General features: G+C 33.6%; 2 protein-coding genes across 2 annotated transcripts; both read right to left on the reverse strand.

Moving 5' to 3' along the window:
- Positions 1-5179: 5179 nt before the first annotated feature.
- LOC120201853 lies at positions 5180-6563 on the reverse strand. Its single transcript, XM_039202387.1, has 3 exons — positions 5732-6563; positions 5467-5624; positions 5180-5332 (listed from the first exon to the last, which is right to left on the reverse strand). The coding sequence occupies exons 1-3, from the start codon at positions 6524-6526 to the stop codon at positions 5314-5316; spliced, it is 972 nt and encodes a 323-aa protein (XP_039058318.1). The 5' UTR covers positions 6527-6563; the 3' UTR covers positions 5180-5313.
- A 263-nt stretch (positions 6564-6826) lies between these two features.
- On the reverse strand, positions 6827-12602 carry LOC120201851 (cysteine-tryptophan domain-containing zinc finger protein 7-like). Its single transcript, XM_039202384.1, has 8 exons — positions 12405-12602; positions 12042-12300; positions 10378-10450; positions 10161-10288; positions 9668-10036; positions 8264-9588; positions 7651-8033; positions 6827-7554 (listed from the first exon to the last, which is right to left on the reverse strand). Exons 2-8 carry the CDS (start codon positions 12135-12137, stop codon positions 6848-6850), a joined length of 3081 nt encoding a protein of 1026 aa, XP_039058315.1. The 5' UTR covers positions 12138-12300; positions 12405-12602; the 3' UTR covers positions 6827-6847.
- Positions 12603-26436: the final 13834 nt, after the last annotated feature.

A 26436-nucleotide genomic window follows, 5' to 3' on the forward strand; every position in this document is an offset into this window, starting at 1 on the left:
GAGTCAAGCCCAATGAAGAGTAAAAAGGGTGTTTTAGTTGCAGCCTAAAAGAAGAGGGACCAAGAAGTTAATTAGACTAAATTTTGAAGAAAAAGCTCTAGAGCCCTTAATTGTGGTGATTTCACGTTGTCTCCCTCTCGTTTTTCTCAACTCTTCCTTGTCTTCTTGTCTCAAACTCTCTCCTTTATCTTTTTCATTTTCTTTTGAGCAACCATGCTAAAAGAAGAAACTTTAGTTTACTCCCAACACTTCTTAATAAGCCAAGGCAAGCAGCAAATTACCCTCATCTTAAGTTTCAATTCTAGCTCCCAAACACAAGGTTTGGCCATAGTTTTTGAAAATGAGTTTAAGGAGGGTTTAGGAAACCTTTGGGTTTCAATCCGAGTTTTAAGAAGATTAGACCTTTAGAAGTGTTTTTAAACCTTTTTAAATTCTTAAATTCAGTTTGTAACAATTGCATTTTCCTTGTTTAGAAAAAGAGGTTGTAGAAAGCTCCAAAGCTATGGGAAAGAGAAATTCACCTTGGGTTGAGCCCTTGACATCTTCAGCAGCTTAGGCACATATGTAACTCATCTCCAACTCACTTATACCATGCGTAGCTCATTTAGATGGGATTTGGTAGGTTACATAAACTTAAAGCATGTTAATCGCAGTTTGCATCACTTGTGTGTTTTCAGTATGTTAAGAATTTTAGAAGTATCATTTCAAAAAGTAACATACTTGTCTTGGGCTATATATTTAGCACATTTCGTCACTGATCTTTTTGTTAACTCTTTCGATAGTTTGTACCTTTCCTGACAAGTACAATTGTACCCCCTAAGAAATGATTTAGCAACAAATATCAAATTCCTATTTGCTCTTGTATAAATTTTTGTCCCTTTTGGGTGTTATATGATTTGTTTGGTAGAAAAATGAAAAGATGTTTGATTTATTGAAAAAGATTATTATTAAGGGAATAATTTTTTGAAATTATATTTTTATATTTGTTTCTTATTATTTCCCTTATATGATAATAATTTATAATAGTGGTGTTTTTTGGGTTAAAATTGAGATAATGTCATTTTTTTTTAAATTTTTAGGTATTTGATAATTCATAACATTTTGGATTAGATTGTCTTTAAAATAATGGGTTCTTTTCATTTGAATCATTCTTAATTCTTTTTATTTTTGCTTTACTTAAAATTATATATATATAATAATAGTATATAAAGAGTTTTATTTAGTAAATTATTAATAAATCTAGTTAATTAAAATTATTTATATTTTAATATTTAATATTAATCGTTTATAATTTTTTGAGGTGAAAAAATGATAATGTTGTATTTGAATAAAGTTAATAAATTTTAATTTTAATTTTTTAAAGATTATTGTTATCATAATATTTATTAATAGATTATATAATTATACATTACATACAATAAAGTTAATAATAGTTAAAAAAATATTATTATTATTATAATAAAATTTATTAATAGAGTATAAAATTTAATAATAGAATATAAAATATTTTAATGAATTTTAATGCAAATATTTGTAATTCAATATTAAAATTTTAACTTATTGAAAAGAACCTATATCACAAGGATAATTTAGTAAAATATGTATTCTAATTTTAAATAATCTTATATTCCTCTAATCAACTTTATAATCTTACAATCTTGTTAAATAAACTAAACAAGATAATACAACATTTTTAGAGTTATGTCACATTTCCATAATCTTATTCTCATAGGTAATTTTAAATTCCTCTCAACCAAACACCTTTTAGTATTACATGTTTTTTTAGGAATATAAAAATTTAGTTGGCTCATGAAAATTTTAAATAAGTCTATTTATTTTAATGACATGTATCTTTTAAATTTAAAAATTCATTATATTATATCAAAGAAGACAACTTTTCTTATTAATTTTTATTATTAATAGGTTTAATGGAATTTGAGTCCTTCAAGTTTTTCAGAAAAAAAATAAAATCAATGTGGTACTTAAACTATATTTGCACTCAATGTAGCTGTTGAATTAAAATAAAAATTCAATGTGACATTTTGATCAATAATTTTCGCTGTTGACCATTACAACAATGATGTAATGGTTAAAGATGCTAATGTGGTGGCGGTCTACGATGACTAATGACATGATACATATAGATTGAATTGATTTTTTTGATCAAGTTCGATGGTTGAATTGGATCTTTTTAAGGTTAGAGATTTATTTAATTTTTTGGAAAAATAAAAATTATTTTAAATTTAAAACATATAAATATTCAAATATTTAAAAAATTAAATATTAGAAATAAAAAATAATTACTAATATATATATATATATATATATGAGCTAGGATCCAATTACAGTGTAAAATTTAAAAGTTTAAAATTATTTTAGGATCGTTGTATGAGGAGAAATTAAATATTGATATTAACATTAGAAAATAAGAAGATATTCACTGAAAAAACAATGAGTTAATCTCAACTTTTAATCTCTCTCGATTCAATGATCAATGATCCTAAAAAGGTGTAAAACTAAAAAAGATTTATAGAGTGTAAATAGATATATAGCATGTGTGGTTGTCTACCAACTGAAATATGTACTAAAATTGTATATTATGCATACTCACGTAGCATGAATCTACTAGCCATGGAAAAGATAATAAACCATATAAATTGAATGGTTAGGGTGAGGAATTTGAAAATTACAAATGGTACAGAGATGATTATTAAATTTAGAGTAATTTAATTTAAATAGTTGATAGAACATATAACTTCATTTAAAAATATTATTATATATTTTCAATTAATATCATAGGAGTATTATTTTATTTTTAATATATATTTTTAATATTTAAATATTTTTTATTTTTATATTTCAAATTTAAAATAAATTTTATTTTTTATATATATATATATACCATAAAATTAAAAAAAAATCAATTTAACCCTCAAATTCAATAAAAAAATTAATTTCTTTCAATATACACCACATTATTAGCTATTATAGACTACCATGTCAACATCATTAATTGTAATGTTAATATTATAAACTATCATGTCAACATGATAACAATTAACGATAGAAACCATTAATCAAAAGGTTCATCAATTTTTTTTCAAAGTTTGAGGACACGTTAGTTTCACAGAAAAAGTTGAATAAAGCCTAGTAGTATGATGACAACAAAAGCACATGGTGCTTTAACGAGAAAACAAAGTTTCAGATTGACGTTGCACACATGAAAAAACAGATTGGTTGATTAAGCTGAAGTAACTTCCAAAAAGAATATATCATTTTACCATTCCAAAATTGTAAAGAGAACATTGATGCATCAACACAAAATCAGTATGCAACTTCCTCAAAATGGTTGCCTAATCATCTCCACCCCTAAATCAATGGAGCAAAAAGTACTACTCTATGGAATAGACATCTTACATATCCAACTCCCAATCTCATACCAAATAAAACTAGAATTTCTATCCTCTTTTGCCAACCCACTAAACTTAAGGGTGAGCGTGTTTGAAAATGTCAAGGTGGTAAAAAAAATTGAAATATACATTACCAAAATTTGCAGATTAGACTCACTTTGTACACATGTACAGAGAGGCAACATGCTACCAGTGACCAGGTCTTTGCTTGTTTCGAAATGCACATCTAAGCAAGGCACCTTTTTCCCCTTCCTCCTCCATCGAACATTGGGGGTTAGAAACCGAAAAGACGGTATATACATGGGTAACTTACTCTCTACCACCACCTAAACCGGAACGACTAATGGCCTCCATAGCCTGCTGAACCAAGCATACAAATCCATCCACATCCTGGAAGCTCAAATCGATTGCCTTTCTAACAGAAATAATACACTCAGTATTTTGTGTTTTTTCCAGGGATGCAGTTGCAGTTGTAAAAGCATTTTGGGATTTTCTTGTAGCCTCCATAGCAAAACCTACGTCCTGTGTCTGCAGAACAGGAATATATTAATGCATTTACCCACTTCTCAAACTACCTTATTAGGTTAACATGACATTCAGAGAAATACAATTTCCCTAGTAAGTCGGAACGTGACAATTAAGAAGGGAAACAGATAATAAGACTATGAGGACAAGTAGGTTCAGACTGCAGACATCAACCTACTGGACAGTCGAGACTCGAGAAAAACAAACTTATTAACTCCCTCCCTTTACCATCTAATACCCTTCAAGCAATCAAAAGTGTAGTTTCCAACAGCTGGTTTGGGAAGAACTTATATCTACCAAGAACCCAAGTAGGATAATGCAAATTGTACTGCTGGGGGGCAGTGATTAGACTTATACAAATTAGCCTTTTTTACACTTCTTCATTCAAATATCATCGTATTTCCACCACAATCACATATATCCAAGTCCAACTACCTCATAACAACTTAGGAGTTGTCCACAATAGCTGGTGTTCATCTACCTAGGAACATTCTTCAAGCAAAGAATAGCTTATAGGCAGTTTCTAGTAGTTACTGATGTAAAAACTCAGTGTAAATCACCGCCTACTAAACATATAAATCAAATGATTTAAATAGAAAAGCGAGAGAGAAGGAAAAAACTGAAGAGTCTGAATCAACTTACAAAATCAAGCAGCCGAACAAAACTTGGGCAGTTTCTAGCAAGAATTACATGGGTCCCACCAACATGTGAAACTAAACCCTTGGCTAATGGAGGCTTTTCCATTGTATGTTGATTATTTAAGCTATTATCAACATCTGATGCAGAAGATGATGGAGATTCACCTGAAAGAAGCCATCCGAAAAAACTAAGGTTGCATCTTAACCCAAAAAAGCATCTGTTACAGTGTAGTTTATGTTAGACCCATTAAAGCATGATATGAAAGACGAATTAGAGCTGTAGCCCCATCAGGAAATATCCACATGCTGCTACAGATTCAGTGGGACCTAAACAAGAAACAAGCACTGCTGACTGCACTTAAATATAAATCAAAGCCCTGGAGGTCCTCTACCCAGGGGGCGATAGAACCACCTTTGTGCTGTAGTATGCTGTGTCAAGTTATACAGTTAGGTGAATCTTCTAGCCAAGGAATAAGAAATGGTACTCTCTGGAACATGAGGCAAAAACAATTACTGCATATGATTCAAACTTTAAAAGTAGATAGTATCAAATAGAACCTATGTGCAATCAATCATGCAGAGGAAAACAAGCCTGCTTGCCTTGGGGAACCATCTGTAGAGTTGCTTGCAACTCATTACAGTCACGGAAGCTAGTAGAATGTTTGCAGTAAACAACCCTCATGTATGCTACCTCCATGCATTTATAGGCCAAAGCAGCAGCAGCCATTTCTCCACTTTTTTCAAATTCTTGGGCAGTGTCTGTGAACTTGAGAAGTCAGCATTGAGCAAAGATAATAGGTATCTGTAAACACTCCTAATGTAAATATAAACAAACAAATCTAATGAAGTTCACAAAACAACAGTTTACTATTACTTCTGAAGCATTTACATACTCGCAAAGTTTAGTGGCAGTACTATAAACTTGCATTTGGTTTGTGTTGCCATGTCTACCTATCTCACCATTGCTAGTCTCTAGCCAGGCAGCAAGGCCAAGAAGCTTAAGAGCAGCTTTGAAGTAAATCTCATTGCTTTCAAAAACAAAACCCGAACTCTGAAAGAAGACAATCAAATGGTAGTAAACAGTTAGAATAGTTAAAACATTTTAACTGACATTTAGAAAGTGGCATAACTATGTCAGAAAAAAATCTGAAAACAAACCTTAAGCTTCTCAGCATCATTCAGGGCATTATTTTCTGTCTGGTCGGAGGAATTTACTCTTACCAGACTGTGAGCCTTGCACAAATCAGGTATGTGCTTCCCCGAACTGTTGTCAGATCCATTCCTGCTGCCAGCTTTTCCAGGCAATTTTATAGCCTTAGACAAATCAATTGGAAGCCCGTCAGAAACAACTCTCTGTTCGGCTTCCGGTGTTTTTAGATGGCCCTTTATTTCTTGCTGGCTCTCGACCTCAGAATGCAAGGAGAATTTTGAGATTCCGCTTCTTGTCTCCACTGGCATTAATTTAGTGTGACCACCAATATCCTGGATCAGGTTTTTCTCAGGGGCAGTCTTCCCCTTTGTGCTGCATGCAGCAACAGATTTTGCATCAGCATCATGCTTTTTATTTGATCGGGCTTCCTTTCTACTGTCACTTGACCAATGTCCTGAAGGGTCCCTCCTTTCAACATTGTTCTTCTCACCCTTGCTAGGTTCTGGAAAATTTAGTTTGCAATCAGCAATTGTTTCTTGAAGACATCCATGACCCTTGTGGCTGATATCTGACTGATACTTCATGTTCTTTCTATAACACAAATCTTCCTGTTGATCTGCTGGATCATTAACCTTCATCTTATCTGCAACAGAACTTGTTTCACTGTTCTTTGTCTGTGACTGAGAAAACGCATTGACATGGAACTCCTTGTTCACTCTATCCTCACCATGGGACCGTTCTAGAGCATGATGCCCATTTTCTGCAGAACGAGTATCACCATTACACAAATGGCTATTCCCCATTCTAGAAGAAGGTTTAGTTTTAATGCTGATTTTGCAAATAGAACCTCTATCCAGGGTAGAAGATTTATGTGATTTAGGATTAAAATCACCTGAAACTTTATCTTTCTTTTCTAGAACAGACTGAATAAGCTCAACAGTACCTTCTCCATCCCAACATCTTCCAGAATGCCACTAGGGGGAATGGCAGTATTTGCAGTAGCATCCTTCCCTAAAGGCTCCCCTTTGCTTGATGCAAACTTTTCTGGATATGAGGTCCTCATGGGAGATGAAGAAACCGACTCGACTGGTGAACCCCTTGCTTCTTTGAAGTTTACTCTTGTTTTATGAGAACCAGAAACCTTTGGAAGAGCTAGACATTGCTTCCTTCAAAATTTGTCCAGTGTCAGAATCCCTTCTCAAATAATCAAGGCCATCCAAAAGTTTGTGAGAAGAGGACTTTTTCTTGTGTTTTCTAAGTTGCTGGTTCCTATTAATGCTTCTGACTTCTTCAGTGCTGCCAACCAAATGATCCATGCTTTTCTTGTTTGATGTGCCATCACCATCATTTCTAAGGGAATGTTTCTCCTCAATCTTTGAAACTCGTGGTTTCTTTTCATTCCTAAATCCACTCTCACTACTTTCTTCCTTCATATATAACTTGTGGCCGTTTTGACTGTCCTCTCGGTCCTCCCATTTCCTTTTCTTCACAAAAACCATTTTATCACTTCTTTTCATATCTAATGGCATACCATCTGATGATGAGGCCTCAATTTGACCCACAACTTTCTTAACAGAAACTACTGATCTTTCTTTCAAATCATGCTTTACATCCCCAGAATCAGAGCACTTGTTATAGTTCTGCAGACTTTTTCCATTTACTTGAGTTGGTAAGCCAGTGCTTGTATTAAGGCCCACCATTCTGTTATCCACATTACAGCTCTGATGTTTATCAGTGGTGCATACAACTTCTGTTTTGGGTTTCTTTGAACCCTCATTCACATACAGATCAGAGTATCTCTTGTTTTTCATCTTTGCTTGCTTGGTCCCTCCTACAATCAAACAGATTCCCAAAAAGTAAACAAATACTCTCTCAATATAAATGTTTGACTGATAGTATAATTTCGGCTCTCAAGTGGACTAAATACCTGCAACTGGATTCTTTTCATTTTGCTGACAGATGGGTTTCTTTGCAAGATTTGATTCAGCAGGAACCTGGGTCATGTTCTTTAAGCTCCTAATTTTCATAGATTCCTGCTTCTGGTTCTTTTTAGAGTTTGACATCAGACTCAGGCCACTGTTACCTGCTTTGCGCACTTCCTTCGGGTCATGTTTCTTCTTGCCTTGAATTGATGATACATGAGAAATGAAACTAGAGTTTTTCTGATCAAGATGTTGAAGATGGGCTGACATGGTTCCACTTGCATGATTCTGTGGGTTGTTTTGATTCTCAGCAATTGGAATCTGGTACAATGCATTGAGAGCTTTTGTCGTGTCATCCTCACTAATATCACACCGGTTCATTCCAGGCCTATACAACAGTTTCAATAACAAAAATCAGCAAAAGCAAAATTACAAGCATATGTTCACAGATACACAACACATCTATGAATGCACCCATCATTCACCAGGTGTTTCTACTTATTTGCATGTCAAGGAGCATCAGGTGTACTAGTTGATAAATGCACATAGGTTGTACTCAAACAAAGGGAAAAGCATATGCAACAAAAACAATATTTTATTCTCATCTAAAGAACTTACAGCCAGTTAAGCATGCTACACAACCACTTCTCAGGGAGTTGTTCAGGTCTACTATCAAAAGGCAAAAGTCGCCACTTGTGACAACGATCACACTGAACCCAGTTTTCTTCTATGACTACAGGAGCAGCTGCTGCCGATGCTGTCATCTGCGAGGCAACTGTCTTATCAGTGAGGTGAACCACACCTGGAGCATCCACTCCCAACAGCTGGTTGTCAACTGTTCTATCATTAAATATTTCTTTTGACTTGTCCAAAGAGCCATTCTTCTCCCTCTCAAAATCCATTGAACCAGAACCTTTTGGCCTATTGTGAACAAGACTCATTGACGAATCCATTTTCTCACGTTTTTCTTTGAAATTGGCGTCCAACGCATCTGTATGATTACCTCGGGCCCTATCCTTCTGCAACTTCAACTTATGCATCTTACTTTTACCTGAAGAAAAACTCTGACTAGAACTGGTAGTATCTTTAGGTGTTGTACCCGCAACAAGTCTCAAACTTTCCTTCATTGAATCAGCAATTGGTCCAGTATTTTTGCTACCTTTTGACTTCTTCTTGCCCACAAACAATGTGTTTTCCAATTCGGAGGGAATATTTATTTCATTCTGAACATGAAATGTAGCTTCCTGGCCAACCTTTGTTTTTGAATCTTCCTTACACTTTAAATGGGCAGTATCTTGGTAGCATTTACTGCCACCATAATCCCCAAGGTCAAGTGAAGTGTTCTTATCAGAACTTACTACACTCTGTTCCCAAACCTTTTCAACCAAACTGTGCTGACTAACCCTTTTTTTCTTTCTGCCACTAGATCTGCTCCCACCAGACATTGACTCCAAAGAATCCTTCTTTGATGAGTCAGAGGAAAATAATCCACCTCTTGATCCATCCTGATTAGCCTCCGCAGAAAGATTACATACCCTAGGTGTGGCCTCCACAGAGTCGGAAACATCCACTGAATTAGATAGAGCTGTGTGTTTCAAGTCATCGGCTAACAACTCCTCCCCTCCTGTAATCTTGCTTTCTGACATCTTTCTTGTGAGCAACTTCTTATCATTTCCAACCTTCACACGATTCCCATGCTTTGATTCCAGCACCTTCTTGCTTTTTCCAATTAAAAATTCTGTTTTCTTCTCACTGAGTTCTTTTCCATTACCCAAAATGGACTCATCTATTAACCCAGAAGAATTTTCTCGACATGCCTTAAGCAAGGGGATAGTTGTACTATCTCTACAAGACCGTCCCTTCTCGTTTCTTAATAAGCATAGCAGACTATCATTAAGAGGAGATATGAGTACACCACCAGGGACATGGTAGGAAGTCATAACCTGTATGAAGGCATAAAAACATTAACACGTCCTTCTTAGTTCACAAGCAGACATTGTAAACAACCAAGAGAACCTCTACCTGTAGAATTTTAGTAGGTGATTCATTTGTATTTCCTGGAGAAGCCGTCATTGTTCCTCCACTTTCGTCAGGACTGTTACCCCATGAAGAAGTTGGAGAATCATCAAGCCCAAGACCACTATAGATTGCAGAGTTCATTTGAATTTTGGTATCAGATCCCACCTTAATTCGGACCTTTAGTGTCCTTCGGTCAGTCAGGATATCTGCTCTTTTAAAACTCGCATCCTTTAAGGCGGGCTTCTCAGCAACATGATTAAAGGACAAAAGAGAATCATGTTTGGCTGCAATAATGCCACTTGGGCAAGAAGCATTCCCATGTCTCGCAGCTAGGGGTGCACTTGGAGGAGCTTTCAAATTCTGGAATGCACCCTGTATCATACCAGAATCCACAGCAACCAGGTAAACAAGAATTTCAGAAGCTGTCTAGGCAACGGCTAAGTACATCATTTTCCAAAGAAATGATCAAAATATCGAACAAATATTGATCATATACCTCCATGGATAAATTCTTTGTAGACCTTGGTGTGCTGGAGTTCCTCTGTGGTGTCTTTGGATGTGATAAACTTGATGGAAAGCATTCATAGGTAGGTAAAAAAGAGCCATACCCACCAAATTTTTCCCCTGTTAAGAAATTTTAGTCTTCATCATAAACTTCAAACATCAAGCTTGCAATAGTATTTAAGTTTATAACATCGTGATCAAACACTTACCCAAGTTTTCTGCTGAAACACCACCTTCAAAATCTTTTTGAAAATGGCCCAAAACGTTTTTGATCTTCTCATCCTTTAAGAAATGAAATCCCACATTACTAATGGAATAGCACAGAGAATGTTGAAAACTGTATGTTAAAGCTGATATATTGAATTACAACGGGTACAAGTATTAGTATCATCTCCAAGTCCAATCTTTTCAGGAAAGATTACATTAATATTGCAAATATGAATTAGATTGAAATGAAGAGAACTGACAAAGTTAACCATATTTTGCATTCAAATAAACACTATCATCAACAAGAAAAAAAAACTCTGAATGGGTCGGAAGTTTCAATGATCATCAGGGCAACAAATTTTTTATCATGCATCAAATTGTTGCTAAGAAGCAGGACGACATTCTAACACTATTTCTATTAAATTCCTAGTGATGAAAAAATATCTTGCTAAACCAAGCATTTATCTAAAAAAGCATGTAAAAAAACACTTGTCTACTAAGTTCGCAAAGAACATTATAATCCCCTCCTCAGAAGTTAACTTCAACACTTCGGTGAACCAACGGACACACACCATAAAACTTAAAGCCTAGTAGGACTCTAATTCATATAAAGCGGCACAGCTTATTCTAGTTAGTAGTTTTATTACCCTTTATGTCTAATAAACTCAAAATTAATCATAATTTCAAATTAACCATCCCTTCCAACAACGCTTAAGAGAACTGAGCTGTCTACAGAGAGACTTATTTAGTGACCAGCTTCAATTAAATGGGCACAAGAGCCAACTCTAAATAGCATCTGAAAGTTCATTCTTTAGAGGAGCTCAATAATAACATATGAAAGTGTCTACCAATAGGTAAGATACCAGTGGTTATACAAAAAGTAATATCATATGAAATTAATTATAGCTTTATGTTGCAAATATAAAGTAGATCAAATGAATTAAGAGAACTGACAAAGCTAATCGCATCACATATTCAAACAAACACTATCATCAACATAAAAAATTCCAAATGTTGAGGAAGTTTCAAAGATCATCCACATCCACGCAAAGGACTTTTATCATTTATCAAATTATTTCTGAGAAACAGGACAACATTTTAATACTATCACATAGCAAAACAAAATACAATACTGAACAAAGACACAGAATGGGGCTTTAAAGCTTATTCTTCTAGTTGTTCATTTACATTCCTAGTGGTGATTGGTGAAAAATGAACCTATCTTAACCAATTATTTATCTACATAAGCATGTCAAAGTAACATGTTTGTCCACTAAGTTTGCGAGCTGAATTATCTCATCCTCTAAAGTCCACTTCAACACTTGATGAATCCATGGTCAAACACCACAAACTTAAAGCCTCGTGGGATTCTAATTAATAACAAGAGTCCGAAGTTATTCTAGATAGTAATTAGTTCATTCTCCCTTTATGTCTAATAAACCCAAAATTAAGCATAATTTCAAATTAACCATTCCTGACAATAAAGCTTGATAGAACTGCATTACCTACAAAGTTGGATAAATGCTTAATCAAACTTAATATTCAGCATAATTCCGATCAAAAGGCCCAAATTGCATCAACTAAAGCATAATCCCAAGTTTTAAACATAAAACGGATGTAAAATCCATAGAATTTTCCTTAAGAAAACAAAAAATTGAACCCTTACAAGGTAAGAGAGAGCGGTATCGGGGTTAATAGTGTCATCGTCATCATCCCTGTAATAGCAAGCTTCTCCTTCTTCAGGCTCAGAATTTTCATTCATCTCCAAATCCACCCCCAAAAACCCTAATCCTAACCCACCAAAACCTTAGCCCCTCACCCTTCCTTCCCGAAAATCCAACATCAATAATTATTTAGAGAAAAAATATATAATTATAAAAACTAAAATAAAACACAACGACAATCTCCGAAAACCGCCTTGGATCCTATCAAATTAAGGGGAAAAAAGTAAATAAACAAAGACTTTTGGAATCAATCAAATTGATAAAATTTGTCAATTATTAGTTCATTTTTTCTTATTTTAACTCACTATCAGGGATATAGATGATCAGATGATGAAGATTGAAATCGATTGACGACTACTCGTTCCGCCGAATTGACACGTTCCGCGTCGCGGTGCCGAGTTCTCTTTTTTGGTACTCTCTTGTTGGGATTCCAGAAATTTGTTTGCACTTTCCTTCTGCACAAAACTGCAGAGACAAAGAGCTGTTGTGGTTCTTGTGGGTCTCCTTTTTGGGTTTTTATTTTTATACGTGTATTAATTAATTTTTTTTTCCACATTTTTATGGTTTCTTTTATTAAAAAATACACTATTAAAAAAATACTACCTATCAAACATCATTTCTCAATTATTTTTCGATCTAACACCTTTTTCTAAGAGAGAGAAGGAGACGCAAGATAGGAGACAGCCTTAGCTGAGGGGAAGAAGGTGCGTTTGGGTTTTTATGAATGGTGCGTCCTCGCACCACATAGAATACGCCTCCCTTGAATGACATGTTGTAGGGAACGCGCCTCCCATGGTCGGTGGTTTTAGGTTTAAGGTTTTACGTTAAAGTAGTTTTAAGGGTTTTTTAGTGGTTTAGGGTGTTATATTTGTATGGTTTAGGATTTTTAAAATACGTTAGGGTTAAAATTGATTGTATGTTAGAATGTTTGTGTTTTTAAAGTAGTGTAGGGTTAAAGTTGATTGTATGTTAGATTGTAAGAAATAAACGTTAAACATTTAATTAGAAAAAATATATAGATATGCAAAAGGGTCATCTTGTAAAATAAACAAGCTAAAATCATGTTAATTGAAAATAAAAGAAAATGAAATAACATAAGGTGAAACATTAGAAAATATTATTACATGAGTGGTGGTTAACAATTACGTGATGATGAAAGAGATGGACAATTTTTCCTATTGTGGTAGGGGTTTCTGCAATGGTCACATATTAAGTTTTGTCTTGACGTCTTTAGAATATCCATATAACAATGAATTCGAGTAAATTTTGGACGACCTGACTCCTTTACTAAGTCTGAATCTGGTATAATTGGAAACCAAGTCTGAACCTTATTTGGATCTTTGTCATTACCTATGAGAAGAAATTCATATTCATATACCTTGAATACTTGTGAAAGTTGGTATACGGGATCCACATAATGTTTATAGTCTTAACGAGAAAATGAGCAAGTTGTTATGACATGGGAGGATGGATACTTCAAAGCTTAAAAAACCCACAATCACAGAATCTGTCTCGTAGATTAACTATGAAAGAGTTAGATTCAATCCATTGAAGAGTTCATAGTATTTCTGTGACCCGAAATAATTCTTGAGTGTGAGAAAAGCTTATTACGGATATGTTGTTTGATACTGCAACATTTTTTGTTGATCTGCTACTAATCATATGTGATAAACATGATCGTTTTGCATCCAAGTAAGAGCTTGTCCCCGAGTTTGGCAAAAAGTTAACCCAAACGAAAATATGTCGTTTTAGCCAAAGCAATTACTAGTAAATGACGGGCCCTTTAAGGTTGAATTGATTGCTTCAACCAAGTTGGTTGTCATATGTCCATATCGATGTCCACCATCGTATGTGTTTGTCCACTTTTCTTTGTTGATTTTACTGATGTAATTGTATCTATGTTCATTTTTTCCTCACAATTCTTAAAGCATAACCTCAAATATTTGATATGGGAGTTCATAACCTAAGTGAAATGAAGTTAGTATAAAAAAATGAAAATGAGTGAGAAATGAAATTGGGAAAATGTAACATACTCATGCATATAATTAATTGTCGTTCATCATTCTTCTTATATATGTCATGATAGTTTGCAACAATATGTCAGATACAGAGACGATGTTGGACGTGTGGGGTTTTCCACATTGGACCCAAAGAGTCTATTGCTGCTTTGATCCCAGCTCCTCGGTCTGAAATGATACAAATATGTTCCCTTGTGATAACATGTAACCATCGATTTTTCAGTAAAAAAGCTCAAGACTTTGTATATTCTCCTTCAACAAGGGCAAAGGCAATATGAAGAATGTTACGATTACCATATTGGACAACTTTCAATAATAAAATTTGCTAGTATTTTTCATACAAGAATATACTATCAATTTGGACAATGAGTTTAGAGTATTTCACTACATTAATACATTGTGGGTAAGTAAAAAAAACACGGTGGAATTGACATCAATCTCGAAGAACTAGATCATTCTGGTAGGCATGGGGAGTTTCAAACTCAACTACTATCCCAGGATTTAGTCGTTGAACCAGGTTAAATCAAGTGGATAGTTCGTTGTAAGATGAATCTCATTCACTGTGTAGTTTTATAATGGCATTTTGTTTTGCCTTCCATGCTTTCTTGTAGGAGACGGTGTACCCATATTGAGATTGTATTACAGAAATCAACACTGCAATAGGTATGTGGGAGCTTGCTTTGACCAAGGGCAGGATGACTAGGCAAATCACGTTGGAGTCCAAGTTTGGATGGTCCTGGTTGATCCCCTGTGCACAACATGTATGAGGACCGTTGTATTTTGTTAATTCTCATCTACCGATCTTCTTCCTCTTTGAAACAAGAATCATCTAGTTGAAGTCGTTATCACGCTGGATATAATAACAACATACTTTTCAGTGGTAGATCGGTCGACTCTGGACTGAAATGAATTACGAATATTGTAATTCTTAATTGTCATCATTGCTTCTTCTTTAGATTTGAACTCCATTCCATAATATAAATCATCATCATTAATTGATGAATGCCTCTCATAGTCTTCAAGATGAGGCAAATCAGGAAATTTTGCCCGTACATTGCATCATAATCAGCTATGTTGGAGTTCGTATTGTACCATATTTGTAGGAACTTTATCCGTATCATCATCAGAGTCCATGTTGAATTGCGGTGACTTGAGTTCAAGGAATAATCTAGTTTCAGTATTATCTACCTTGGCTCACGAAGAGGTTCTTCTGGAGGACATGATGACTTTGATGTTTAGTTTGAACAAGTTAGCATATGAATGTCTTCCTCTGAAACTTGAAGATATATCACCATATTGGTTATGAATTGAGTGTTGTGTGGAAGGCATTACCATATCGAGGTCGAAGGTGCTGGCAGATGAATGTCTTTCCCTGGAACTAGAAGACATCTCTATATTGAGGTCGAAAAAATGAAAGATGAATGCCTTCCCATGGAACTTGATGGTGTGCTAACATGAGGTATGTTTGCCATTAATAACGTGAAATCATTGCAGATTATTTGAGTTGGACTGACAACTTGATCAACTAGTTCAGGCAAGCCATAGTGGAAGGATAAAGACATACCCTGAACTGCATATACGTCAACAAAAATGGCATACATTTTTGTAATAGAGTTTGAATTTTGATTGGAAGCATCAATCATCATAGTAACATCGTCATCGTTTAAGAGATTGAACGATGTATATGTTAATGAAAAAATTTCAGTAGGAAATCTGTACTGAAGTGTAGCCAATATTCTATTATTTCTAACACAAGACTTCATTGAGATTTTTTTGATTAAATCGTGAAGAATGATGTTTCTCATGAAGGATATAATGGTATAATGATCTAATCGGAAAACAACCTCGCATTCATCTTCCCCAATTTCTCCATCATAGTAAACAACAGCTGAAATATGAGCCATTTTCTTAGTTTGAGAGTTTTAAAGTTTGAACCTTTGAGAGTTTGAGATTTCAAAGATGTAGAGTTTTAGAATTGAAGAATTTAAGATATTGAGGGTAACAATTCATGTTAATTATGTGAAATGACAGAGATTCTCTGAATAATAATGGAAAACGCTTCCCTTAGAATGCGTCTTTCATTTCAGATGGGATGGAACACTATGACATGGCAGAAATTCTCTTAATAATAATGGAAAACACTTCCCCTAGAACGTGTCTTTCATTTCAGATTGGATGGAACACTGCGACATGGTAGATATTCTCTAAATAATAATGGAAAATATTTCCCCTGGAAAGCGCCTTTCATTTGGATGGGATGAAACACTATGACATGGCAGAGATTCTCTGAATAATAATGGAAACGCTTCTTCTAGAATGTGTCTTTCATTTCAGATGGGATGAAACACTATAACATGGCAGAGATTCTCTAAAAATGGGAAAAGCGCTTCCATTGAGACGCCTTTCTTTTTCTTTAGATTTTATCTTATCCAGCGTCAGACATTATATATATGAGAGATGAAGCAAGTGGTCCTCAGTACTTCGTCTTCTGTGTATCTTTTTAATTATATTATCTATCATTTTCATAGACTTTTCCATCGTTTTTATTGGCAGTTAAATATTCATTATCTTATCTTCAAAATGATATATTAGTTGAGATTTTACGTTGTGTTGTTTTCTAATTCTATTAAGGACTTTCTCCACCTTCATTTAACTTGTTGGGACTTTTGCTTGGCATCAAATTACAGATTCATATTTGTAAATGTTTGACTTCATCGATATGCCTTGAAACCTTTGGATCATTTTGAATGGATGCTAGTACGAAAGACTTGTGTTTCCAGAAATCTAGATGCATTGCTTAGAGAAGGTGTATTTGAGTGTTTTTCCAAATATTGTGTCAATGTTGAAGTTAGTTGTCATATCTTGAAGCAAGCCTCTACTATGGGTGTCATCGAAACAACTTACGATTTAGGTATATATTGCTTCACATAAAAGAGATACTACTAGAAGGATATCAAGTGTTATCCAGCCTAAACCCAATGCATATAAATATGAAGCAAAAAGAGCTTTTCCACTGTAGAAGCATGACTATCTCAACTATTGCCAAAATTTTCTCACTTTCGTACATCAAAAAGATTCCACAAATATATTGCTCATGTGATAACACGTTTAGAGGTTGTTTTTATTATTTCTGGAATTGTGAAAACAATATTGTAATGGATTTTGTTCTTAGTAGGACTAATTAAATTCCATATGAGATTTGTTATAGATGTGAAATATAAAAACAACAAAGCATAAACATTACATTAAACAACAAACTATTAAACATGACATGAAACATACAAAACCAACGAATTAGAAATACCACACATCTTTCACAGATCTTAAACATCATACAAAAACTTACTTTATATAAATACAGAATAACAAAACAAAATAAGAGGCAAAAACTAATTAAGAGTAAAAATCTTACTTTATATAAATACATAATAAAAAAAACAAAATAATAGGCAAATACATAATAAACAAGTAATAAAGAAAAAGATTATCGTGGTTGTCAGATTCATCGATGTCTCCTAGAATATATTCCACAGGGTGGTGATCATCTACTTCTATGAGGGTTCCTTCTTATATGATGCTCCTCCTCGTCCTTATCGTCATCCTCCTCCTTGTCATCATCCTCCCCATCCTCGCGTCCTCATCGCCATCATCATTCTCAACAATATTATCTCGATAAGGGTTGAATACTGATGTATGACCTTTGTAGAATAAGAACCCTAGAGGTGTATGACTGACGATCTCACCACTTGTTGAGAACTGCAAAATTGTGAAAAACCGAACATCGATGTCTATGACGCATACTGTGGTTGAGGTGTTTGTGGTGGAGACCACCCGCAAGATAATTCGCGTAGGAACTAAATGTTGGATCTGTAAGCTTAGTCGAAAAATATTCGCTAGTGGGTGTCACAAAATCCTGTAGGCTCTATGCGTAACCATATGGTGGTGGCATCTGAACTTACGGATATGGCATTTGAACCAACTACGGTGGCGTCTGAAAGTTAAGTGGTGTCGTGAATTGGAGGGTTTGGGATATAAATCGGTATCACTGGTTGCTGATGTGATGGTTCTGGTGGCATGGATGAGGATGACCCATAAGCACCTGTTCTTCGTCCAGTAGTGAGGGGACGATGATGTTGTGACGTCAGACGTTTTTGTCGGTGACGATAAATTGTCACCCCTTGTGCTTCCACTGAAAGTAATAATGGCTTTCCGTTTGCGGTGAAACATTCAATATAGCTATCTGAAACCATTGAACCAGATTCTTTTATATATTGTCGATGAGGCAAGAGTTGATGTCGGTTCTCCCACATCGCCAACCAATCTTTATACTTCATCAACTAATTCACATCTTTCTTTCCTTATCTATAGATGTTATGCATATTGTCGAGGTTTCTTGGTGCTTCTGGAATATATAGTGTAAACCCAAACTGATGAAGCACGCGATCAATCAGATGCCACTCAACAATAGCATAATAAATAAGGGGCACAACTGCCACCTATACATCCAATAGCCCACTCAAGTTAGGTCGGATGTAAACCCTCAATTCGTCGTCCAAATATGACAATCATTTGAACTAAAATAAAAATATATATTTCTTATCAAAATTAAAAAGAGATTCAAATTATATAAATACAATTAACAAAAAAATTAAAATTAAAAATGTACCTCTATACCAGCTTTCTAGTAAATGACTAATCGGATGTCTTGCAATTCTTTTGGAATATCACGATGATTTTTCTATAACTTAATCACATATTTAATATAAAATATATATATGTCATTCTATAATAATCAAACGCATTATTTAAAAATAAATTTAGTATTGATATCTTGATAGTAATGGAAAGGAAATTGACACATTCACGAGCGGCACAAAAAAGGCATGCAATATCATGCCCACGATTGGAGCAACATGAGACACCCGCCAATAGCAATCTTCTTATAATTCATAGCCCGAAACATTTCTCTAAACAAAAATGCCAACATTGCATACCCCCAACTCAATATATCAACTACTTCAAAATCGATCAGGTGCCTCAACCACATACAATGGATCTAGTTCAAAGATTTTTCAGGCATCAATATACCTCCAATGAGTTGTAATATATATGCTCGGGCAAATGCTTTTGCCTCGTCCTCCGAACAATTTTTGCGCAACTCTTTAAATTCACTTTTCAGCCACCCTAATGATATTCGGCCACCGTTGAAACTGGGCAGGCAACTTCCAAGAAACTCCCTGCATAAACCCCCCAATCATCATCTGTCACACCACAAATGGCAGTTCCATTAACTGGGAGCCCCAATTGCATTGAAACATCCTCTAGCGTAATGGTGCATTCCCTACATGGTGGATAGAATGTGTGCGTCTCTGGCCGCCATCTCTCAATTAGTACAGAAATAAGGGTGGGTTCAAGTTTACAACCTCCTTCAATTTTCGCTAAGTAACCAAATCCAACCATAGATAAATAATGTCAGATACGTCTCGGTGTTTTCATCTTCTTGTTGTGAATAAAAAATACTAATATCAGATCAATTTCCTAATAAATGAATTCTAACCATTAATATTTTAACTAATACTTTAAAACTATTTAATTAAACTCTAATAAATAAATTCTAACAATTTAATTAATATATACTCGATTTCATAATATTCATAAATTTAAAAAAAATATAGTTTTGTATTCTTACTGTATCGGCAAAATGAGTCGAAATATGATCAGCATCTAATCATAACATCGTGCCTTCCATTTTTTAACTACAATTAATAAATATTAACTACATAAATTTACAATTAAATAATTAAATTTTAAATAAAAATAATAAAAAATACAAAATTATTAAAAAAATAATTAATTACTAAAATAATAAAAAATTTAACAAATGAAAAAAGTATAAAAATACTTATACCTTAGTTTATATAAGAAATATATAGGAATAATGGAAATTTTGGTGTGATTTATGTGAGGTGGGGAAGAGGTTTATATAGGCATCTAGTTGGGGTTATGGGCAGGAAATACTAGTAGGAATTTGGGACATGAAGGGGGGAAGGCGCGCCCTAGGGGATGCGCCTTTCAGGGGTGTCAATAAACCCCAGTAAGACGCGCTCCAGGGAATAGACCTTCTAGGGGTGTCGGTATTCGTTAGTGCGTTTAATTGACCGCGTCTTAGCCCTAAGACGCGTTTTGTCAGGTGCATTTTATTCTCTTTCGTGTTAGATTGGGAATTATTTTTTAATCGGTGACTGACAAGTAATTTTTTTAGGGTGAGTTTTTGGTAAAAACCCATTTTTATAGGATAACTATTTATTTAATCACTTATTTATTCTAGTGTTTTTATTTTGGTCACTCAATTATTATTAGGGATGACATGGGACCCAAACCCGCGTTATCCAACCTGACCCAACCCGATCAGGTCTGATTTTATATGAAACAAATCGGGTTTGAGTCTGATTTTTTTGAGGTTATGTTTGGGTCAGGTCGGATTCGAGTTTAGGGTGAAAATATCCAACCTGACACGACCCGAAATTTTTTGTAATTTTACCTTATATATTCAGGAATAATTATAATAATATCCCTCTATATATATATATTTTCAATTAAATCCCTATTTTTATTGAATAAAAGTAATATTTTTAATAAATATATTATTTTCAATTGATTCGAGTTGGGTTCGAATTTCATCTCAAAAAGACGAGTCAGGTTCAGATCGGGTAGAAACTGTATATTTTTCGAGTCAGGTGGATAAAAAATTCGACCCGACCCGAACCATGTCTAACCCTACCCGACCCATGCACATCCCTAATTATTATTAATAAGATGTGTCTCTATTTTGTTCACTCATCTATTATTACTAATAAGATGGTGATATTTGTCACTACTCACTACATTTAGAAATAAAATCATGAAAACTCTTGTACGAACAAAGCGACCTCAGTGATTAAGGATTTGTTGTTATCCCTTGAGGTCATTGGTTTGAGCACCATGTATGTATAAATATAAGCGTACATTGTCAAATGGTTGAGAGCCTATAAATAAATACCACCTTGTATTCACCCCAAATTTACTTAAAAAAATCAAAAAAACTTTCAAAAGATATGTAAGGAAAGGTGTTTGGCCATTAAACTAGGCATGATATATAGTGTAATTTATCCAAAACAAATTTTTTAATTGTCTAAAGTGATTATAAAATAGTATATGTTCATAATTTTTTAACATATTGACAACAAATATTTAAAGGGTAAAATACACAAATGGTCACTAATATTTGAGTAAGTTTTTGATTTCTTCACGTCAAGTGGTCAATTATTATAAATCAATAACGTTAGTGACCAAATCATTAGTTTTAAAATTGTAGTAGATAAAACAAAAAGTTACTCAAATATTAGTGATTATTTGTGTAGTTTATCCATATTTAAAGTAAATTTTACTTAAAATAATTGAATTTGAATTTGAACCCATGACCTTGATAAAAATGATCAACTATTAAGTCACCAAGTAAAGCTAAGAATTTATAGTAATTCCACCAACATCCATATTTAATTAATACAATTGTTAAAATAATTTTTAACTTTATGTAAAATAGAAAATAATTAAATAATTAAAATGTATTTTTCAAAGCTTCCAAATAAATTTTTATTTTCCAATTCATCTCTCTAGACTATTATCATGATCGATTGACTTAACATTAACGATAACTATCTCAACTGAGAAATTTAAAAATTTTGATATTAAACTAATTGTTTAAGCAAACAGTTTCACAAAGTGAAAAATTACGGGGTGATAAAATATATGATAATCTTGAAGATGCATCTACCAAAACTATATAACATCAAAATATTTCACATGGTGGATAAATAAACCAATTTTCGTTCTAGATATTAAGAAATTCAATTTCAACTTATAAACATCACATGATAATTAAGGAGACTACTATGGCATAGTTCTCTAAAACTCTTAAAAAATCATGAGATGTTCATGGATATATGAGCTCACGAGAATAAAAAAAATAAAAGAGGTATTTGTGTCGTTCACACAAATGACAAAATAGTTCAAGGTCATCACATCTACTAGTCAACTAGTAAAGTAAATATACTTTCACAAGGAAATGTTCAAGAGTTAATGCATATCTATCGTATGCAAATATCAATTATAGATTCTATCATCATATTGAGTTATTGAATTTCATTGATCTATAAATTTTATTCATGCAGGGAAATATTGTTAAAAAGATTGTTATTTTAGAACTTTGAGACGTATTATCTACTGGTAAAATGAGAGATTTTAATAATAAATTTATGATTTCCTATTTTTCATGTTACCTTTAAAATAATGTATAATATGCTTAAAATGATTAAGTGGTGAATGAAAAATTGATGCTCAAAATAAGTCGTTGAGAAAAAATTGGTGCTTAAAATACTTCCATCCCACATGAGATAAGTATAGAGTTTGGAATGAGTGTATATATAAGCTAAAACCATTTTGTTGGTTAGTGAATATGCAAGCTAAAAAGGCTCTCTCTCTTTTTTCTTTGCACGGACAGGGGTACAAATCAATCTCATTTAGAGTTGGGGTCGTACTCACACGACGTGGACAACACGAAATGTTTGGACCGATTAGACCTAAATAAGATCTGTCAAAATTTTAGCCCATTTTATATATTTTTTTACAATATATTTTTTACTATTAACGTTCCAGATGTAGATTAAATATTTACTTATATGGCAAAAAGGAACCCAAGGTACATGTACTTAAAAAACAATTTGGCCCTTGCCCTTTTTTGATCAATGTGACCCTTCAACAACACAAAAAATCCCAATGTGGTCCTTTAACCAATAGAAACCGTCATTGGCCAATAGAACCATTATTTTCGGTTGACGTGGCATGTTAACTTTCCTAGCTCACTCGTTTAATGCTAACTGAGCACTGATTGTGTTCAAAGTGAGCTGAGTTGGAAAGAAAACCTTTAAAAAAATTACACATTTTGTTTGTTTAAAAACCCTAAATTTATATCTTCCTCTCTACTTTCCTAAAATTCTCCTTCCCCCATCGTGGTGTTGAAAAGCAACAACTGCTTTGGTCACCTCCATCCGTTAGGCATCATAATGTAAGTTGTCCATCTCAAATCTATTGGACCTTCAATGTTAAAACACTCTTTCATCTCAAAATCTCGAATCAGTTCTCTTCTCATCTTTTTCATTTTTTTCTTATTTTCTTGAATGAAACTTTTGTTTGAATGAAATATTTGAAAACCCTAAATATGTGTTTTTTATTTTCTCAAAATATTTAAAATATTTTTTAGTAGTGTTATAAACGATCTGGCTAAGTCACAAGCTCTTCAACTGAAAGCAGTCGTGGAAGCAATGTTCAATCGTCTTTCTCGTGGGAATATGATAGAAATATTGTGTATTGTAAATGTGGATTGAAGTGCCCTATTTGGACAACTTGGAAAAGAAACAATGCATGTAGAAGATTTTTTAGCAGCCCTAATTTCAAGAGTGTAGATTGTAGGTTCTTCAAATGGTATGATGAATAAATATCTGAAAGATTGAAATTCGTAATTTATGAGCTATGAAAAGAGAATGAGGAGTTAAAAAATGGTTGCAATCTAATGATCATTTCTCATTCAAGAACTAAATTTTCAGATGAATTTGATCCAAAAATAATTGTATGTTGAAGTATAACATGGTCATAAACTTAAGAGGAAGAGAAATTTGTATCGTAATGGGATGATATTTTCTTGGATAATTTGTGTAGTAGTTGTATGAGTGTTTATGGGTTAAATGTTTAAGAGTTTAGGTTTATGGGTTAATGTTTAACCATGAGGTTTATTACTTTTTGTTTAGTGGTTTTTAGTTTATTGATTGATGTTAGAATAGATTAAGAATTATGGTAACCTGTATTTGCAGTTTAGTATTATTCAAATATGTTGGATTAATCTAATATAAGTTGCATTTAATTTCAAAGTGAAAGGGGAAAATGCTACAATTACAATTACAAAAAATTGGCATTGTCAATATATATATCTGGACAAGTATTATTTTATACAACACAACTTAAAGTCAATTTCAACAAACATTGTTTGTTTGGACAAGCATATGAGTTTCATCAACCAGCTTGTTACATGCAAAATAAAAGACTAGCTTGTTTTATACAAAACAAAAGACAGACCAAAAGACAAAAATTGACATCAAGAATTCATTGTGTATTTCGAATTCCAAGATGCTTGTGAAAGGCATTCAAATGTTCTTGCTCAAGTTGCCTAGTAGTGACAGCCTTCTTCCCTTTATAATTCAATCTAGAACCCTTCTATGTATGTTAAAACTGGGAATTTAGAGCTCCAATCTTCTTTGGGGCACTAGTTGAGACAGGGGCAGTCAGAACCCTTTCACTCGATAAGCCAGACAACAAATAAATTTCACATATACATTGACAGATTTCAACAATTGAATTTACACTATTTCTCCCAAATAAGTTTGACAAGCTATTGTCACAATTCCAGGTAAGATATGTTCATAGATATATTTACAGATTTCAACAAACTTATTACTCCTATAACACTTATGTATTGGATGATATGTCTTCACAACACAACAATCAATTCGACTGTCATAACTAGCAAATATTTGCTAAGTACAATCACCCTTACAACACATCATTGTCTTTTGCTTTATTTTTCACGAACCTCAAATTAACACCTTTTCCATAGAATACTTCTTTACAACCTATTTAAATTGATGACAATCTTCAAATCTCATGCCAAGTTCTCATTTTAGGATGTCACAATTCGGATCATATCTAAGTCATGTTGTTCGAGTCCCAAATATGCCCTACATATATCTGAAGAGTCATCACTATCACTATATTCCCCTGGGTCAGAAGAGTACATACTCATCATCATTACCCTTAAGTTTCTAAGTTGTTTGGTTGACTACATCTTCATCAAAAAAATCATCTCCACTATCTTCATTAACTTCAACTTGTTTTTTCTCCTTTTTCTGTCCCCTTTTTAATTGATTTTAATGGTTATAACTTCATCATCCACATCAGATGTTAACTCCATGTTATGTACCAAACAATCTTCATCCTCTTAATTATTTTCAACCCCTAATTCAGCAGCCTCGATAGTACGCTCACCATCATAATCTTCAAAAATAGTAACAATAATAACCCTAATTTCAGCAGCCTGAACAACAACTTTAACTTCTTCAACAACTGCAGCCTCAATCTCGTCATCAACAACAGCCTCACATGCTGTTTTATCAACCACAAAAGGCCCAAACACTCTTTCTGTCTCTAATCCAAATATAGCAGTCTCGTTCTCAACAACCTTATTAACATCCTCAATAACCACATCGTCATAAATTTTGACGTATATATCAATACTACCATTCTTCAGCAATAAATCCATAATCTGCCTAAATGTATCATCATTATGAATCAACACCAAATTATCACAATCAAACTTAACATTAGGTACGCAATAGTACACAAATTTGTACGGTCCATAACCTAAAAGGTCCACATTCCCTAATATATCCCACAAGCATAACACATCTGGATCAACTTGAAAATTTTCAATGGCTTCATTTACATATTCAAACTTTGGACTTGTCTTAAATCTACCACCATGGAAATATTATAGTACATAAATAACACCAGCCATAGTACTACATCAACAGAAAACAAAAACAAATATTAAATCATAAACCAAAAACTTTAAAACAATAACACATGCTAGCAAACAAAACTATAAACAAAAATAAACCACATGCTAAATATACATACTAACAGACAAAACTATAAAGAATCCCAAAAGTGAACCGCATGCACCATAAATCATATTATATCCTCACGTGTTATCATATAGAATTGCAAAGCACAACACAAAAATAACTAAGTCAACTCAACTAACCCTAAATTACAAAAAAACAAAATTGTTACATAAAAATCAACTAAGTAAAATCAACGTAATCCATAATGTATATACACACACACACAAAATAGAAGAAAAACCAACCAAGTCAACCAATAAAACCAAATAAATATTACATAAAAATCAACTAAGTCAACCACAGAAAACAAAACTGTTGCAAGGAAACTATAATCAACCAAAACCCTTGCAACAACATGTTAGACCAAAAAAGGCCAAATAAAGATCTCAACCCTTCGTTGTTCTTTTCCTTCCAACAATGTTCTCCTGTGAGAACAAAAATAAAAGACGAAAGTTAAACAAAACAGTTCAAAAAGGTAAAAAAAAATGATTTTTCGACACAAACAAACAAAATAAATAAATATTCTTACCGATTTCTTCTTCAATGTG

This window comes from Hibiscus syriacus, unplaced genomic scaffold (assembly GCF_006381635.1).
Source record: "Hibiscus syriacus cultivar Baekdansim isolate YM2019G1 unplaced genomic scaffold, ASM638163v2 tig00008013_pilon, whole genome shotgun sequence".
Lineage (NCBI taxonomy): Eukaryota > Viridiplantae > Streptophyta > Magnoliopsida > Malvales > Malvaceae > Hibiscus > Hibiscus syriacus.

Excerpts from the sequence above, each read along its gene's own strand:
- LOC120201853 (XM_039202387.1), bottom strand. The coding sequence starts at position 6,526 with ATGGGGAATAGCCATTTGTGTAATGGTGATACTCGTTCTGCAGAAAAT. Across the intron at positions 5,625-5,731 it reads ATGATGCTGAGAAGCTTAAG|AGTTCGGGTTTTGTTTTTGA; the intron begins GTTTGTTTTCAG and ends GTCTTCTTTCAG.
- LOC120201851 (XM_039202384.1), bottom strand. The coding sequence starts at position 12,137 with ATGAATGAAAATTCTGAGCCTGAAGAAGGAGAAGCTTGCTATTACAGG. Across the intron at positions 10,451-12,041 it reads ATACCGCTCTCTCTTACCTT|GATGAGAAGATCAAAAACGT; the intron begins GTAAGGGTTCAA and ends CATTTCTTAAAG. Across the intron at positions 7,555-7,650 it reads TGAAAAGAATCCAGTTGCAG|GAGGGACCAAGCAAGCAAAG; the intron begins GTATTTAGTCCA and ends GTTTGATTGTAG.